General features: G+C 37.1%; 1 protein-coding gene across 9 annotated transcripts in view; it reads left to right on the top strand.

The window, feature by feature from the left end:
- The window catches only part of LOC127452044 (RNA binding protein fox-1 homolog 1-like), a 408,281-nt gene that overhangs the window by 375,701 nt on the left and 12,634 nt on the right, over positions 1 to 19,946 (top strand). For all 9 annotated transcript variants that reach the window (XM_051717187.1, XM_051717189.1, XM_051717184.1 and 6 more), the window contains 3 exons: positions 3,350 to 3,488; positions 4,487 to 4,526; positions 12,634 to 12,698. In XM_051717187.1, coding sequence (XP_051573147.1) covers positions 3,350 to 3,488; positions 4,487 to 4,526; positions 12,634 to 12,698 — 244 coding nt within the window. The remainder of the gene's footprint in view (positions 1 to 3,349; positions 3,489 to 4,486; positions 4,527 to 12,633; positions 12,699 to 19,946) is intronic.

Below are 19,946 nucleotides of genomic sequence, written 5' to 3'. Positions count from 1 at the left end.
ACTGTATTTCATGTCCAACTTACAGTAAATGAAAGGCAAGTCGTAATAACAGCTGCCCAACTTGAAAGTAGGAGCTTCACAGGTGCTCTTGAAGGCAGCATATGTCTCGTTTAAAGAAAGAATATAAAATAGAAATAGAAGTATATAGCATCTACATAGCAAATGAGTTTTTTACTGTGTATCACAAGCTGCACTATAAAACTCACACAATACACAATGCATTTTTTTATTATCTGAAAGCTGAGATATCTCAAATCTCAGAGCAGGTCTTGTTTATATGTATATGCATTCTTTAAAGTGTCTCGACATTTTGCAGCACTGTGTAAGGTTGCAGAGCGAGATGCATAGGGCAGCCAAACCTCCTGTAATGTTTATGAAACATGAGCTCTGCCCCAACCCCCCCAAAAACACTTCCCACACAAAAGCCAATGAGAGAAATTATTGCGCTACAAAGCAGTTGTACACTTTTATGGCTTTGATGCAGAGGCAACCTCCCGTCGGCCAGAGCATCTGCTTCACTGTAATCGCTCTCAAAGCAATAAAATGGACTAGCTCTCCTGTGCATCCCCCTGGAGTTCTCTCTTGCTGCACGCTCTCATTTCTCATTCAGCCGCATTTACTGCAGCTCACTCGCTCTCTCACCATTTTCATCCAGCCCTACACCCTTCATTGTTCTAAATGAAAGTGCATAGTCTAAGTTGTTTATTCTGTAAATATTCAGGCTAAATACATCTCATATTTATTTTCCTCGGGACACATTCTACACATCAAAGTGAAGCTATTGCAAATATGCAAACATGTACGCAGCATATTTCAAACATGGATGTCAGATGGGCTGCCTGGAATCGGAGAAGGAAGGAATTTACTATATGTGACTAATGATTCTTCACTGGCCTTCTTTTTAACTGCTGCATTAATGTCGCATTTTAATGATTCATGCAAGATCTGATCTTCGTTGTTTATTCTCCTACTAAACCATAAAGATTTGAAAAGTAAATGACTGAACCTTGGTGTCCTGGCCTTTTACTTAAACATTTAAAATTGAGTAGTTAAATAGTATTATGTAGTAAGATTTTTATTGTTAATCTAAAAAATATGTATATATTTAAATCTGTAGTATGTATTTTCTGTAGCACTAACGCTGCATTGCATTGGTTGGACAAAAATATGTAGCCTCATCCCAGACTTACACCATTGGTTGAGCAAATATTGCTGTGTCGAGCTGGACAGGATGCTTAGAAAAACAGATAAATGTTTTAATGCTGACACAGAGCTGAAGTGTTTACACTTTTCAGGGAAATCATCTTACAAATGGCTTACTTACTGTGTCTGCATATTAAGCTGGAATAAGAGAAATATATTAACATTGAACAAATTACCCATCACCTTTAATGTTTTAATCTTCTCAATGCTGATAAAGTAATAACTTGTATATAATAAAACACTGTTTATTGAGGCAAAACAATGACACTTAAAGTTATGTCTTCTTTCATAAATATAACAAATATTTGAGTGTAGAATCTAGTGTTGATTTACCTGGATTTCAGTCTGCTATATAAAAAGACTATATAACGTTTGTTATATATTATTCCCTGAGAGCTAGACATATCCAAGGTGACAAAGAGTCAGATGGAACACTCTTTTTCACCTTTCTACATAATGCAAGCCCCTTCTTTAAATCATAATTTTTTTTTATCAGCCAAATGAAAGATACAGCACTTCTATTAGATGTTCTATTCTTCTATTCTCTCATTTAGCAAAACCTGTAACGTTAAAGAATGAATTATCTTCTATCTCTCAACCATTTCATATAAAGCCTCTTAAAAGTCATTTTCACCACCGACGCCCTATTAAACTTAATGATCATTTAACAACAATATAAAGCTTTTTGTTTTCACCAAGCCTCAGAGGTCTTTATGCATCCCATAGTTTGGAGATTACTCATTGTTAGAGTTTTTTGGCTAATTGCAAGTGTATATCAAGGTGGGTGGGGCACCATTATTCACAGCTCCAGACTTGTGCAATTACAGTTAATATGGCAGTATATTGGTGTTTAAAGGGGTCATATTCTGCAATTTTATAGCATTTTATGTTTTTCATGTATAATGTTAATCAAGTTTTCTTGCACCAAAAATATTCATAATTTAGATTTGCATGACCATTTTTCACCCTCTCTTTGACACTTAGAGGTTTTCTATATTAATCGTGAGTAATCATGGTACATTGTACATTAAAACAAACCTTAAAATATAATCATAAATACATTTACTTTACAAGTTGTCTCAAAGAACTTGCAAGAAATTGGTCATCAACAGTCATCGTATATTTTAATATGTAAACACGTACAGGTTAAAATGTTCAGTTTTTTGAGAATAGAGTGAAATAAAAAAATAAAAAAGACTGGTATACATCGTTGATACAAGTATATATTTACATGCCATAAAATCAGTGGGCATGCTGTAATTAAAAGATTGGCAAAATCTTCTAGCGTTTTCCAATGGCTTTTTTAATAACAAGGATCAAATGGGCAGATTCAATTCATATCAAGCTTTATTGGCAAGAAATCTTAATTGTGCATTGCCAATGCATTGTCAGACACTATACATACAGATACAAACCAAACTGAATGCTGAAGCTTCATTTGCTGATATTTTAAATCTCAAAACTATTATTTTCTCTGGCTGCCATTCAGTCTTTATCATGCACATGCTGGGTCTCCCTCGTGTGGTTTCGCTTTTGACACTGGTTCAGATGACATTGATAGAGCGTTGTCAGGTGACGCAAAGAAATACGCCATCTCTCCCACACTTGGCTCACCACTTGCAGGTGAAGTCCCCATTCTCCATACAATAAATCCACTCCCGCTTTTTTATTCCCAGGACATGTGTCCCGCATAAGAGTGCACTGCTCAACATTAGTTTCTGTGCTAGGATGTGCAGTCGAGTCGTGTACCCCCTAATCATTTATATATGCCAATTTAAGCTACAGGAAGTGGGGAAAAGCATTAGTGAAGTTTCAGGAAGTGAACAAAAACCATACTGCATTAATTATTTATTATTTTATTACGTTTTCATTAAATTAAACAAGCTGTTTTTGCTGTTGTACCTTTAAAGGGATAGATCACCCGAAAATGAAATGTTCTTCCAAACCCTTATGACTTTCTCTGTACCATGGAACACAAAGGGAGTTCTTTTTGCTGAATGTTACAGACTGAAAGTCTCAGTCACCATTCACTATCATTTTATAAGATGTAATGAACATAAAAAATACAATGAAACAATTGCACTTGTATCTATTCTCATTTACTTGGTGGTGGTTTCTCATGCTATTGTATATGTTTTCCCCACAGTGCCAGGCTTCCCATACCCAGCAGCCACGGCGGCGGCAGCGGCGGCATACAGAGGAGCACACTTACGAGGAAGAGGTCGTACCGTCTACAATACGTTTCGGGCAGCCGCTCCTCCCCCACACATCCCAGCCTATGGAGGGTGAGTAGGAGCTCCTCCTAACACATTCATACACAGATACACACAAGTTCACCTTTAGTCCTTTCTTTTGACAACCAACCCTTGCCCCCCTCACTGAGCTGTTGTAACATGCATGCATCTCTACCTCACTTCACAAAGCAATGCAGCATTAAGCCTGTGCCTGGTAAGGTGCATCCTGCAAGTTATGATGACAGTGAACTGTCATGTCTTTCTGTCATGGTCGATGGCCTTAAGCATTTCTTTTTTGTAATGTAACATTATGTAAATCCTCTCAAACAACTGAATGCAGAAGGATTTGTTCAACTCTGAGCAGTAAAATGATGATTCAAAAATGTTTTGGTCCTGATTTTCTGTGTGTAATGTGTGGATGGAGTTTGTTTTGAAATGTTTAGATATCTTGGAGGTATCAGGGGCCACATACTAGTTGCCACTGTCTAGTGTCATATGTAAATTGGCAAAAGGGTAGATTCATAGCAAATACACTAAAACATGACAATAAAACATTGTTATGTAAATACAATTAGATGTGCAAAAGGTATGTGAACATTTTTTATGTAGAAATCACATCAGTAAGTTCGCACTATTGCCAACATAATCAGTCAGTGTAGACTTTGTGTTTTGTTGCGCTGAAGTTTTTCTTTTTGCCATCAACCTTTATATCTTTGTGTTTTAAAGAATGAATATATTTAATGTTTATTTCTAGAGAATCTGTGATTCTTTTTTCATATATTATCTGGAGATAACAGTTCTCTTTCCCATCATTCTTGCTCTAACTTGCTAATGACTAAATAATGAAGTAAGAAAGTTTAAAAAAAAGATGAGTGCTTGTAGAGGCCCTTTTTTCACTCTTATTTAGTGTGTGTGTATTTCTTATCCTGTTCCACTAACCCTGTCTAGATATGGGGTTGGTATTGCGTGCATGGGAACATGCACTAATATTAATGTTTTTGTTTGTTTTTTGTTTGTCTCTGTGTGTGTGTGTGTTTGCATCTTTCCAGTGTTGTTTACCAGGATGGATTTTATAGTGCAGATATTTATGTAAGTATTCACGTGCCATTCTTGAATGTTCATGTACATGACCCCCCACCCCCCATTCATCCCTCCGACTGTAAACCAGCCAGCTGATTCATTATTTTTATTGTTAGAATTATTGAATTCTATCTTAATTAATTACTTCAAGTTACCTTCACATACAAGTCAAAAACATTGTTCCTTGAGCACTAGAGTGAGCCGGCAGCAACACATGAGTATCAGTGACAGAGAAGTCACTGCAAAATTTTTGCAAAATTATTTTTATGTGGCTCATTGTACATATCACGACAGTTTCCTGGTGAAATAAACACTATGTAACTAAAAAAACAACAATAACTTTTATTCCCTTTCACACTGCAGATTATCAGTTCATTAACACTTACTTTTCTCCCTGTTCCTCGCACAGTACTATCTATTGACATCCACACACTTTTACTATAGTGCATGTACATACACTATATACATTTTAACATTTACCTTACATAAACAGTCTACATTTACAAGCTTGATCAAGTGCAATCTAATTGCGGGGTAGCTCAACTGTTAGAGCATTACACTTGCGATGCAAAGTACCAGAGAACGAGTCCTGAAAGAGTTCACAAGTCGACACATTAGCCGAAAGTGTCATAGTAGCACCACAAAATTACATGGTTGCTTCAGCAATTGCATTTTTCATGTCACATTTGCTTTTTTTGACAGTATCAATTAGGTTTAGGTTTAAGGTTTAGGGTAGGATGCTTTGCTCATTTTAAACCCAATAAAACATTAACCTGTTTCACTTTTAGCGCTACTCAGTGGACATTTCACGATATATATAATGGACCACGTAATATAATTTAGCAAAAAATCGCCACAGTCACATAATTTTCATGAGATCATGCATAAATGACGGATATTGAGCAATGCATACTGGGATACAGGGTGACACTATTTTCGCATTATTCGTCATTGTTAGGGAAATTAGATAATTTGTGGAATAGATTTCATTTTGGTAATGTTTTAAATGGAGCTGAGAGTACTACAATGTAACTGAATTTTGTAATCACATTTTACAATTAATATGCCAGTATATTTTGTTGCATTGTTTTACAGAAGTTGTAATTTCATTTTACATGACCATTTTTCACCCTTGCTCTAACCCTTAGAATAAAAAAGAATTAAAGTTTTGTTTTTTATTTCTACTGTACTTTTAAGACTTGTTTAGTACCTTAGACGTCTTTAATGAATGGTCAGTCTCCACATACCACTGATATTTACACTGTCATTTATCAGATCAGGCTAAGTTAATGAATATTACACTCTTATTGGTAAATGTAATTCATAATTAAAGTTAACCTCTTAATCTCTTGGAACAACATACTGTATATTCAAAACTCCTTCAAATACATATACATATAAGTATATATAGAAATACACAATAAGGCAAAATATATATATATATACAGTACTGTGCAAAAGTCTTGTGAACTGGTGAAACATGAGCACTGGTGAAACATGTTGCATAGTAAGGATGTCTTCAAAAATAATGGCATAAATAGTTTTCATTTATCAATTAATGTCATGCAAAGTCCAGTAAACATAAAACAAGCTAAATCAATATTCGATGTTACCACCTTTGCCTTCAAAACAGCACCAATTCTCCTAGGTACACCTGGATACAGTTTTTCTTTTTTGTTGGCAGATAGGATGTTTCAAGATTCTTGGAGAATTTGCCACAGTTCTTCTATCTATTTAGTCTGTCTCAATTGCTTCTGTCTCTTCATTTAATCCCAGACTGACTTTGTTCAGTAGGGGGCTCTGTGGGGGCCATGCCATCTGTTGTAGGGCTCCCTGTTCTTCTATTCTAATCTATTCTATTTACAAAAGTAATGTTTGGGAGTCTTATAGATTTATATTTCCTATTGACACACTAAAGCTGAAGATATACATAACTATCTTAAGATAATGTTTTTGTGAAACCACTTATGTAGTGACTTTTGCACAGTACTGTATATATATATGTACTGTATGTACAGATACAAATACAAATCTGTTATATACAGATGTAAGGGAATGTATGGCAGAAGAGGTAGGGTATTTTGGATAAACATAAATAGACTAAGCTGTGTATTGCACATAAATATTGCTCAATGGGTCAGTTTTAACTGCTCATGAGATGGATAGCCTGTTCCTGTTCCTGTGCCTGACGGTTCTGGTGCTCAGTGCTCTGTAGCGCTGGCCAGATGGCAACAATTCAGAAAGGTAGTGGGCTGGGTGAGTGGAGTCCAGAGTGATTTTTCCAGCCCTTTTCCTCAATCTGGAAGTGTACAGTTTTTGAAGGGAGGGCAGGGGCAACCAATAATCCTCTCAGCAGTCCAAACTGCCCTGTGTAGTCTTCTGATAACCGATTTCGTAGCTGAACCAAACCAGACAGTTACTGAAGTGCAGAGGACAGACTCAATGACCGCTGAGTAAAACTGTATCAGCAGTGCCTGTGGCAGGTTGAACTTCCTCAGTTTCCTCATGATGGCTGTTCATATTCTTAAGAAATCTTGTTTGCAATCTGCAGGCAAAGATTCAGTGTGGGTTATGTACCAATGTACAGGCTTCTGCATTTAACCGCAGTATCACACTTCAGAAGATGCCTCTGGAGCTGAGGTGGGCTAGCTCACAGGGACCTTGTTCTCCTCAAGGCCATGTCTCATTGAGCCTGACACTGCCTGATGTATCTCCCCCAATTCACCCTCCTCTGGGACGAAACAAATTGTACAGGGGACAAATGTGCATGGAAATGGCGGGAAGGCTGCTCTAATGCTTCCTCTGTTCTCTCGTCATTAGCGGAGTGCCACAGTGGCTGTGATTGATTGTTCTGATGCAATAATATAATCTAATATTCATTAGAAACTATCCAAAGAACTGTATTTGTTTCTTACAAATCTTAATTTGTTGAGTGCTCTGGTAAATTTACTGAATGTTGGATAAGGTCTGGAAAATGATGTTACGCTAGTGTACAAAAGACAAATGTGCACTACAACGCTAAGATGAACAAGTTAAACAAAAAGAAACGTACCACATGCAGGGGTGCAATAAGGCAGAAAAATCTATCAAATATAAATGGCAATGACCCAGGTTGTATAATATCTCTTGAGTTAATCTGTAATATGAAATGCTTTACGCTTGCCTCATGTGACTGACTTTTAATTTCTAAAAAAGCCAGAAAGGCCCATTGTTGAAGCCACACCATAACAAATAAATTAATTTTCAACACCAATAATGATTGAAAGCCTTTCTATTAAGAGCTTTCAGCTCAAAGCCAGAGCTAAATTTAAAGGGACACTTCACCCAAAATATATACATTTTGCAATTGTTTACTCACAAATTACTTTCTTTCTTGTGTGAAACACAAAAGGAGATTTCAGACAGAATGTTAGCCTCAGTCACCATTCACTTCCTTTGTATCTTTTTTGCATACATGAAAGTGAATGGTGACTGAGGCTAACGTTATGCCTAACATACTGTGTTACACAGAAGAAAGCAAGCCATGGAACAATATGGAGTAAATGACGATTAAATGTTTATTTATTTGAACTAACTATATAATAAAAAAAGTACATTTCTGACACTGCTACATACGACAGTAAACAACTGTTGACTCATTGAAAATAGCTGTTGTTATATGTACAAATAAAGCACTAGATGGGTCGCATTGAGGCCCTCGTTCTGAATTATATCCCTCGCTGGAATTCTTTCAAGTAGCCCAGTCCATCAAGTGGTTGAGGCAGGCAAACACACACTCTAGTAAAAGTAGGAGAGACACACCATGCGCATCAATAACCAAGATAAGCTCTTTATGTCCACACACACACTACAGACAGATAGGTGCTATCTAACCCTCTCCATGAGTCATAATGATAAATTGTGGCCCCTCTCCAGATGCGCATTCCAACGTTAAAGTCCTGACCACTGCTCTTGCCGCACCTGCACACCCTGTCAGTTTCACTGAGGTTAGCTGACCAAGCCTAATAAAGCTTCAGAAACATGTAGATGCCTGCAGCCCCCCGTCTATCAGAGATGACAGCACAGGTGACTAAGGGGCCCCTTTCGATCCTACAGCTCTGTGGCTGGTCACACTGGCTTTAAATACGGCCCCCGATGCTTCACAGCCATGTGTCAGATAAGGCGCCTTCCACACGCCGTTATGCAAGTAAATGAAATAGATTGTTAAAGGGCCGCCACGTGACTGGAGTGAAAGGACAGAGGTGGGCGAAGAGGCAGTGGGAGGGTGAGGGACATTATGTGTTCAATTATGTGGGGTAGGGATGGGTGGATCAATCTTAAAATATTGTTTATTTTTTTTATATTAATGAGATTATTTATTTTGCATTCAAATTAATGCACATGGAAAAGTTTAAAGCGAAAAACTTTGAATAACTTTTTGGCACAAGTAGTTGTATAGAATATGTAGTATTTCTAGAGAAAAGAAGCATCATTGTGATATTAATTATAGGCTAATGGGTTTTGTGGCATTTGATATCACTTTAAACTAGAGAAGTTGTTAAATTGATCATGTTCTATAATTAAGCAATATCATAGGGTTGTGTGGTATTGCTTTTATACAACAGCTGTATAAACAAGAAGTTAATATTGAGTGACTTCGGTTTTAGACAAGCGGAGTAATACAAACTGTAAAGCATCTTAATGCTGTTACATTACGGTCATGTCCACACTAATAAGTTTTAGGTTGAAAACTCATTAATTTTGTCCACGCTAAAATTGTGTTTTTCTCCACCGAAAAAAGAGCATTTTGAAACTACTCTCCAACGCATACTTTGGAAAACAATGACGTTAATAAACTGAAAACAATGTTTTCGAATTAAAACAAACGAGTGTGGATGTGGCCTAATGCTGCGTTCAAGTCATGTTGGAATTTCCGATATTACGAGATTCGGACTTGTAAAAACCATTCACGTCTTCGTAGAACTCAAGTTTTATAAGGTCAATAATTACAAGTTGTGAACTTGGATTTCTATGAAAGCTATGACTTAAAGGAATTTTCCGGATTCATTACAAGTTAAGATCAATTGACAGCATTTGGTTTAATATTGATTACTACAAAAATTAATTTTGACCTGCTCCTCCTTTTCTTTAAAAAAAAAGCATAAATCTGGGTTCCAGTAAGGCACTTACAATGGAATTGAATGGGGCCAATTAGTAAACAATAAAATACTCACTGTTTCAAAAGAATAACCACAAGACATAAACAATATGCATGTTAACATGATTTTAGTGAGATAAAATCGCTTCCTAACCTTTTCTGTGTAAAGTTATAGCCAATTTTTCAACTACGTTGCCATGATGATGTTATATCAACAAACCCTAAAACCCCAAAATGACTGTAAAAATTATGATTTAAGCAACTTTACAGCTCAAATAATACTTGTTTCAATAGAAAAATTAATGTAAGTGCTTTTATAAAATTATATGCTTCATATTTCTGCCTTTAAACTCTCCAAGAACTGGCCCCATTCACTTCTATTGTAAGTTCCTCATTGTAACTTTTTTTTGTTTGTTTTTTTTTTTTAAGAAAAGTAGAGATGAGTCAAAATTGTTTTTGTGGTAATCAACATGCCACAAATGCTGTCGATTGAGCTTCAACATGAACCCTGAATATACCTTTAACTGTCATGACGTCATGGAAAAAGAACCAAAATAGCAGCAGCCTCAACAGTGAGAGGCAGTTATACATATACCTGACTGATATGCCATTTTATTATTATTAGCCAGTGTGTTCTTTATTTATAACATTTTGCAAGAACATATAGAGGTGAATTAATGAATTAATTTAGTGATTAAATATGTTTGTGTCATCAACAATAAAGCCACACAATTATCTGTTTTGGTGATATGAGAATTGCCATTGAAACTAATAATTTCTCAGCCCGAGGACGTAAACAGCTCCATGTAGAATCTCATAAATTCCAACAGGACATCAACACAACATCAATATCAGCACTCTTGAAATGTTGATTGTCCAATCATATTAAAGGTCCATAGCTAACTGTTGTATAATTGCTGTTAATTAATGGAAAACAAAAAAGGAGTTTGATAATATGCAGATTATGCCTATTTAATTTTAATAATGTTTTTTTTTTTTTCTCCCCAATTTGGAATGCCCAATTCCCAATGTGCTCTAAGTCCTCGTGGTGGTGTAGTGACTCGCCTCAGTCCGGGTGGCGGAGGATGAATCTCAGTTGCCTCCGCGTCTGTGACCGTCAACCCGCGCATCTTATCACGTGGCTTGTTGAATGCGTTACTGCGGAGACATAATGTGTGTGGAGGCTTCACCCCATCCACCGTGGCATCCACACACAAGTCACCATGTGTCCCACCGAGAGCGAGAACCATACATTATAGCGACCACAAGGAGGTTAACTCATGTGACTCTACCCTACCTAGCAACGGGGCCAATTTGGTTGCTTAGGAGACCTGGCTGGAGTCACTCAGCACGCCCTGGGATTCGAACTCGTGAACTCCAGGGGTGGTAGTCAGCGTCTTTACTCGCTGAGCTACCCAGGCCCGCCTTAATAATGGGTTTTTAATGTTAAATGGCTCTAATTACCCATTTTATTCACAGAAATCACAAATCCTGCTCCCTCTTTGAACGAGCGCTATGACTGAAAGGGTGAGCGTTGTCTGTGACTGCTAGTGTATTTTAGCATTTCTGCGCGTCAAGATAAGCGGAAGAAAAATATAGTTCCAACTTTTCGCTAATATAATTCTTTTTTATATTAAATCCATTAATATTCATGTTATCTAAATAATAAGATCACTAGTTTAAAAAAAAAAAACAATCTATATTTTTATGTGAGGATCAGTATTCTTGATACACATCAGTATCGGAAGTATTGATACTTTAGTATAGATCTGCCCATCCTAAATATCCAGTGTATGTGAGTATGAAGAGAGTGAGGTTGGGTAATTACTCCAGCCATTTAGAGACCAACAGGGTCAGGAGACCAAGCCAGCCCTAGAGAAAGAGAGAGAGATATCAAAAGAGTCAAGGAAGAAAGAGCAGAGGTGAACAGATGGCTTTATCGTTAAGCATTCTCCGTTGAGCACTAATAGGCATTTGGGAATATTTTAGGTAGACAGCTACCTCTCACACTGTGGTTCATTGAACATGGAACCCCACCACTCTCCCAGTTTGCAAATCAACGCATTGCAGCATATGCGCTTTTGACTAGATGTGTTTGTTTGGGCTTTTCGCCTAACTGAACATCTGATGTTAGCATTCCACATGTTGAAATGAGCTCTTTTTCCATCACTGGCAAAAAGTAGTATTGTAGAATGACAGCGATACATAATTAATCCTCAGATGGATGCATGAGAGGAATAAGAAAGTAGGTGCACCCACATAAGGCTGCTGCTTTGTAATTAGATAATGCATATTTAATAACTATGATTATGACATGTGTTTCTCTTCTTTTGGAGCATGCAATGAGAGTGCCGGTTGTCCCTAAATCAGCAAGCATTGATACCATGAACTCTGCATGAATTAATGCGATGAAGAGGGACAGTTGTTGCATCTCATCACGTGCTGTCGACTCTCTCTTCAAAAACACACATGCCTCATCATCTCCATGAAATTTCAGCTGTGTAGTCTTTATCAATGTTCCCTCTTAGCTACGCGTATGCGCAGGCACGCACTTGTAATGTTGCTCCTGTGCAGATGGAAGAAAAACTTTTTTCAAGAAAACATCAGTATTGAATGACGTCCAGATAAGGTTGTTTATTATTCATTCTAAATTATAATAATAAAATGAGGGTGATGATTATTGTATATAATTTAAATATAATTATAATAATTATAAAAAAATATATTATTTATAATCCACATTCATTTATAATAATATATAATAAGCTTCTACTCAGTTGTCTGCTTAATGGAACAAAAATTAGAGGGAACACTGGTCTCTATCATTTCACAGAACATAAAAGAAACCAAAACACCCTCCTCCCTTCACTATTTTTCTTACAAATATCTAAAAGTCCAAACAGCTGTTGTTGAACAGTTGATGTGAGCGTGAAGCAGCCCATGTGAGTGAGTGTGTGTGTGTGTGTGTTGTGTTTCTAGGGTGGTTACGCTGCCTACCGATACGCTCAGCCTGCTACTGCTACTGCCGCTGCCTACAGTGACAGGTAAGACACACTCCAATGCCTGTACACTACTGACAACACCACATTACCAGGTTCTCCTGTGGGGCGTTTAAAGGAATACTTCACCCAAAAATGAAAATTCTGTCATCATTTACTCACCTTCATGTAGTTCGAAGCCCATATGACTTTTTTTTCTTCCATGAACCATTAAAGGATAATTTTTAAAGAATGCACTGGTAGCATTTTCTCCATGCAATTACTAAGAATGGGGACTGCAGCTTTCAAGCTACAAAAAGGAGGCAAAATAACCATGTAAGTGTCAAAAAGTTAGACCATATGCATAATATATATATATATATATATATATATATATATATATATATATATATATATATATATATATATATATACACATACATACATACATACATACATAGTTGTTGTTTTTTTTTTCACATTTTAGAATAATAGTAAAGTCATCAAAACAATGGAATAACATAAATGGAACTATGGGAATTATGTTGTGACTAAACAAAATCATAAAACAAAACATGGCAACAAAGAAAAAAATGAAATGACCCCTGTTTAAAAGTCTGCATACCCTTAGTTCTTAATAATGTGTATTGCCCCCTTTAGCATCAATGACAGCATGCAGTCTTTTGTAATAGTTGTCTATGAGGCCCCAAATTCTTGCAGGTGGTATAGTTGCCCATTCATCTTGGCAAAATGCCTCCAGGTCATGCAAAGTCTTTGGTCGTTTTGCATGAGCCGCACGTTTGAGATCTCCCCAGACTGCTCGATGATATTGAGGTCAGGAGACTGTGATGGCCACTCCAGAACCTTCACCTTTTTCTGCTGTAACCACTGGAGGGTCAACTTGGCCTTGTGCTTAGGGTCATTGTCGTGCTGGAAAGTCCAAGAGCGTCCCATGCGCAGCTTTCGTGCAGAAGAATGTAAATTGTCTGCCAGTATTTTCTGATAACATGCTGCATTCATCTTGCCATCAGTTTTCACAAGATTCCCCGTGCCTTTAGAGCTCACACACCCCCAAAACATCAGTGAGCCACCACCATGCTTCACAGTGGGGATGGTATTCTTTTCACTATAGGCCTTATTGACCCCTCTCCAAACATAGCTCTTATGGTTGTGACCATAAAGCTCTATTTTGGTCTCGTCACTCCAAATTACAGTGTGCCAGAAGCTGTGAGGCGTGTCAAGGTGTTGTCAGGCATATTGTAACCGGCCTTTTTTGTGGCATTGGCGCAGTAAAGGCTTCTTTCTGGCAACTCAACCATGCAGCTAATTTTTGTTCAAGTAGTGTCGTATTGTGCTCCTTGAAACAACCACACCATCTTTTTCCAGAGCAGCCTGTATTTCTCCTGAGGTTACCAATGGGTTTTTCTTTGTATCCCGAACAATTCTTCTGGCCGTTGTGGCTGAAATCTTTCTTGGTCTACCTGACCTTGGTTTGGTATAAAGAGATCCCCAAATTTTCCACTTCTTAATAAGTGATTGAACAGTACTGACTGGCATTTTCAAGGTTTTGGATATCTTTTTATATCCTTTTCCATCTTTATAAAGTTCCATTACCTTGTTATGCAGGTCTTTTGACAGTTCTTTTCTGCTCCCCATGGTTCAGTATCTTGCCTGCTCAGCGCATCCACGTGAGAGCTAACAAACTCATTGACTATTTATACACAGACACTAATTGCAATTTAAAAATTAACAAAATTTTGAAAAAAAAAAAAAAATTTGAAAATTAACCTTTCATTGCCATTTAAACCTGTGTGTATAACCTTGTGTGTCTGTAACAAGGCCAAACATTCAAGGGTATGTAAACTTTTGATCAGGGCCATTTGGGTGGTTTCTGTTATCATTATGATTTAAAAAGGAGCCAAACAACTATGTGATAATAAATGGCTTCATATGATCACTATCCTTATATATGATCCACTATATATATACATGAGCACAACTGTGTGTGTATATATATATATACACACACACACACACACACTGTGAGGAACAGTGAGTAATGTGTGGAACAGATCAATAGTTTGTTTTAGTGAAATCTTTTCAATGAATCATTTAATCAGGTTTACAAAACCAGCTCACTGACTCAATTCGGACGCAGTGGTTAACTGCTCTGTAAAGGGGAGAATTATCAGTAAACAACTTAAATGGATAGTTCACCCAAAAATGAAAATGTTCTCATAATTTACTCACCCTCATTCCATCCAAGATGTGTATGACTCTCTTCTACTGAACACAAACAAAGATTTTTAGAAAAATATTTTAGTTCTGGGGGTCCATACAATGCAAGTGAATGTGTACCAAAATGTTGTACTCCAAAAGCATATAAAGGCAACATAAAAGTAATCCATATGGCTCCAGTGGTTAAATATGTCTTTAGAAGTGGTATGATCAGTGTGGGTGAGAAAGTCCTTTTTTACTAAAAATCTCCACTTTCACATTCTTCTTTTGTTTTTGGTGATTCATATTCTTCGTGCATATTGCCACCTACTGGGCAGGGAGGAGAATATTGATCTGTTTCTCACCCACTCCTATCATATCACTTCTGAAGATATAGATTTATTTTGGTACCCATTCACTTGGACCTACATATATAGCTGAAATATTCTTCTAAAAGTCTTCTTTTGTGTTCAGCAGAAGAAAGAAAGTCATACATCTGGGATGGCATGAGGGTGTGTAAGTGATGAGAGAATTTACATTTTTGGACAAACTATCCCTTTAAATTTTGTTCTGGTCCTCACACAGAGCTATTGTATGTCTTTAAAAGATTTCACAAGTCGTATTGTCTACTTTTTAAAGGTGCTTTTGCATCCTTTTTTAGCTTGAAATCTGCTGTCCCAAAAAACCCCACAGGACATTCTTTAAAATCTTTCCTTTTGTGTACCACGGAAGAAAGACAGTCATACAGCTTTGGAACGACATGAGGGGAAGAAACTGATGACAGAATTTCATTTTTGGGTGAACTATCCCTTTAACCTCCCCCCACCCCCACTGAGGTGGCCTTGTTCTCTCTCACCTTTACTCCTCTGAGGTCAAACTCTCTCCCTTTCTCACGAGCAGAGGCAGGCATGCAAAAAAGGCCAGACTGATTTATTAGCCTAATTCCCCTCTTCAGTGGTGATGGGGAATATCATGGTGCCCAGTGCACTAATTGGCAAATTAAATCAAATGAGATGTCATTGCAAATGTAATGGTGAAGTGCATCTATGGTGGAGCAACCACTGGCGTACGAGACATCCCCGCAGCCCCCCAACCACAGCATTAAGAGCCAATTATGTTATGGTGAAACTTGCCTATCTAGAGTGATTTTATTCAACATAAAATAGTGTTTACACAGACTTTTTAATGCCAAACAGAGTGAGCCTAAATATATTTACACAGGAATTACAATAGTGGGGAAAAATGTAGACCTATAACATGCTTAAATGTTCATTATTGATTTGCGTACACAGCGGACCGAATATACAAGATGTGCAATGATTGAGATTGTGCAACAGCAGTGTTAAGACATTGTAGACATTGTTTCCAGTCCAACTGCCTGAGAGAATGGAATAGAACTCCATTCTGGAATTGGAGAATCGCTTCCCTCTCATTTTTTTCATTAACTGGTAAAAATTTAAATCTCAAGCTGTGGACTTGCTGCAGCTCACCAGATTTAGACACTTTCTATATGACAGAAATCTAGAAACTTGCACAGAAAATACACAGAGTAAAAAAATTAAAAGGATAGTTTATCCAAAATGAAAATGAAAATCATCATGTACTCACCCTCTTATATGACTTCATTTCTTCCATGGAACACAAAAATGGGATGACAGCCTTAGTCACCATTCACTTTCATTGTATCTTTTCTCTAACATTCTGCCTAACATTTCCTTTTGTGTTCCATGGAAGAAAGAAAGCCATACAGGTTTAAAACAACATGGTGGTGAACTATCTCTTCAAAACAGGGCTAAATTGCCCAAAATGACATCACTGTCTGTCTCCATCCGTGATACTATTCCAACCCCAATTCAAACGCTTGTGAATAACATCAAAACTTCATGGTTTTCGTGGGGGCCCAAAAGATTTGCCGTACGCCACTGGAACCAACTGTAACTGCAGAATGAATTGGGATAGACCTGACAGTTCCTCAGAGATGAGACAAAAGCCTATTTGGCAGATCGACCAGAGGAAATTGTTTTGGCTGATTTTGTTTCCTTTTCCTTTTTTTCCCCTCTCTTGTCAATTGTGAGTGTAAGCTTATTGCAGATGGCACGCAATCAAGAATAAAGCAAATTCTCAGCCTTGATATGATTGTAAAACATTTGCATGACATGAAAGCATATCTGCTCATGACTGTTAATGGCAAATAATGATCGTAATGCTGTCATCCAACATGTAACAACAGATTTTGTGCAGCCCTAACTAGATGAAGCAACACTTGATTACCATGTCATCTTAGCAGCGCTGTCATAATCTGTCAATGGTATCCCTGCATGCCCCTTGATGAGTTGTGTGCTGTGTAACACACCCAACCAGTTGTGAGTGGTGATCATCATCATTACATCATGTTTATGTAATCAGAGTGTGTGTGCATCTGTAGATCTAAGTTCCACCATAAAGACAGATCATTAGCCATGAATGAGGATGATTCGCATCAAGGTCTTGTTTTAGAAGCACACTTTCTAAAGTTTGCTGTCTGTGAGCTGCACGTTTTAGAGAGTCTAGTGCTGTAAGTGTTGCCTTACTTAAGATCAGTGCAGTTTCATGATCAGTTCAATAACCATATGTGTCCTCCTTACATGCAGGGACTTCTCTGGATAAATACAATAGACTGTCCTTAGAGATTCGGAGTCAGACGATCTTACAAAACGGTGTTATTGATTTCAAGGACCCTTGTACATGTTGTGTGGGTTTTGTTATGAGAAATATTTTACGGTATAGAACTAATCTAATTTTCAGTTGGTTAGATTACTTTCCTGTTAAGCAATCATGTAAAGATCATGTGCACTAGCTTGTAAATGTTAAAAGATGATGTTTTTTTATTTATGTATAACCCAAAGGGAATAGAATCCATGTTAAATAAAAATGGGAGAGACGTAGATATGGGAGGGAACATTTGAAAAAAAAACAAAAAAAAAACAAAAAAAAAAAAACATGTATTAAGCAAATTAAATTTAGTGAACTGAATAAATGTATTAAGTGAATTAAATGTAGAAATGCAACAGATAAGGTCAAAAGGCAATATACATGCCTGTTTATTCATTGAGACACCTTATTCTTCAAATGCTAGTTGTGTTTTGGCACATTCACTTTATTAGCTAATTTGGGAAGAAAACAAATGCATCCAAAACTACAAGCACACAAGCTGATAAAGATACAGTGTTATAGCAAATATTTCAACAGAAACTTTTTTGTCACTAACACAGTTTCTCCTTCAGTTTTTTTCTGTGAACCCCTTAAAATTGCCTTTGGTTTAGATTGTATTAAACAATGTAGTTATGTTAAAAGTAGAAATGGTTATTGCTTTGCCAGTGGGCAGAGCTAATGCAAATGCTCCAACTAATTAAATTCTGAAAGTTTACTTAATGTTGTTTGGGTCTCTGCAAAAACTTGCTTGATTGATTATGTAAATGAAGAGTCCTCTCAGTAACATCTGAATTATTTTGTTTACCTGTAGCTACATTTAGAGAATAATAGTAGCTTTGGGAAATTGAAACCACAGCCAAACATACAATTAGGACCCCAGTACAAATTACAGCAAATTACTTTGCCTAAGACTTGTCTTTTATAATTGAGAATATAAATGATTTTTATTGAGAGGTAATAAATTTTTTACATTTTTTAGATTTGAATGATTGAATTATTAATTTGTAATGTAAATGACTTATAATCACTCTTTCCTCATAAAAATTAATTATTAATTTCTTAATGAGCAACATTTTTAGACAGTTGGAGTTTAGTCATTCAGTCTGCCTCCATTAAAATAACCTCTCAGCGTTGTTAGATGTTATCACTTCACATGAAAGATATCGCCTCTGATCTCCACTAATCCTCCAAGCATTTTGAGTTCAGTTCATCTCTTTCGTGGTGGCGGTTATCAATACACCAAAGCTTTATCTTAACGAGTTCCTGCACTCTGACACCCTGCTTTCCTAGAGCTGCTCTCATTGGCTTGTTAGCTTTATAGCAACCACATCAGCTTCCTGGTTGCTCTAAAGCAAAGTGCACTCTTCAAGATTGAAGCTTGTCGCCTTTTGTGTTCCACAGAAGAAAAGAAGTTAAATGGGTTTGGAATAACATAAGAGAGGGTAAATGATGACAGAATTTAAATTTTGGGAGGAACTTTGTCTTTAAATCTGTTATTTTCTGCAGCCGAAATTGTATCAGACCAGACCAGCTTTCAGAACTTGCCTGTCACCCTAGTGTGCCCACTTGTGAGACACGCTGCAACTATTCACAGATGCTGCAATAAATTTCAAATTGTTTGAAGTCTGGCCAGGCTTCCGACAAGAGAGAAAGCAGCAATAACCTACGAGATTTGAGTGCAAAGTGAGGCAGTGTGAAGCGGGAGCCAAAAAGCATCAAACCGCTCCCCTCATCTCCCCAAGCACCGTCTCGTCTGTATTTTTCATCTCTTCCTATTTTTTCCTGTTACAAATAATCTTGTAATTGGCTCACCTGCAATTAGTTGTTTAAAGACTTGTTCACACTACCCCTATAAATTCGAACAAATGCCAACTTCCAACAGTTGTTGGGTTTTGGTGGATCAGTGTGTTAAATGTACTGTAAGTGATTATTTTATGGAATTGTATGCAGAAAATGTTCCTTCTTTCTGAAAGATATCACTGAAATAAGTGTCCTGAGATATCTCATCGGTCTCTGTGACAGCACTCGACTGTGTAAACAGTAAACTAAAATGTTTGATCAGCCAATCAGAAGACTTTGATGTGCTTTCTGCCTTTCAATTATTTTACACATTCTCATAGTGTAGTAGTTGAAGTGGAACATTCAGGTTTAATGTCATATTCAGATTCATAACAATTGTCAACTGAGGGCGCTATTTTGCTACTTGTGTGTTTGACAACCATGAGAAGACACACTGCTCTACTGTTCGGTGTCGGTCTCAATACTGTCTTTGGCGGGCAGTGTTTTGGAAAGAGGGGGCATGTCTAATTGAACGGCTCAGAGGTCCTTAGAGGACAAAAATGTCCACGTCAAAAAACTACCATAATAATATTATATATAAATATTATTTTCCACTTTCAATGAGTA

The sequence above is a fragment of the Myxocyprinus asiaticus genome, chromosome 14 (genome assembly GCF_019703515.2).
Source record: "Myxocyprinus asiaticus isolate MX2 ecotype Aquarium Trade chromosome 14, UBuf_Myxa_2, whole genome shotgun sequence".
Taxonomy (NCBI): Eukaryota; Metazoa; Chordata; class Actinopteri; order Cypriniformes; family Catostomidae; genus Myxocyprinus; species Myxocyprinus asiaticus.
This window is presented reverse-complemented; position numbering and strand designations above follow the sequence as displayed.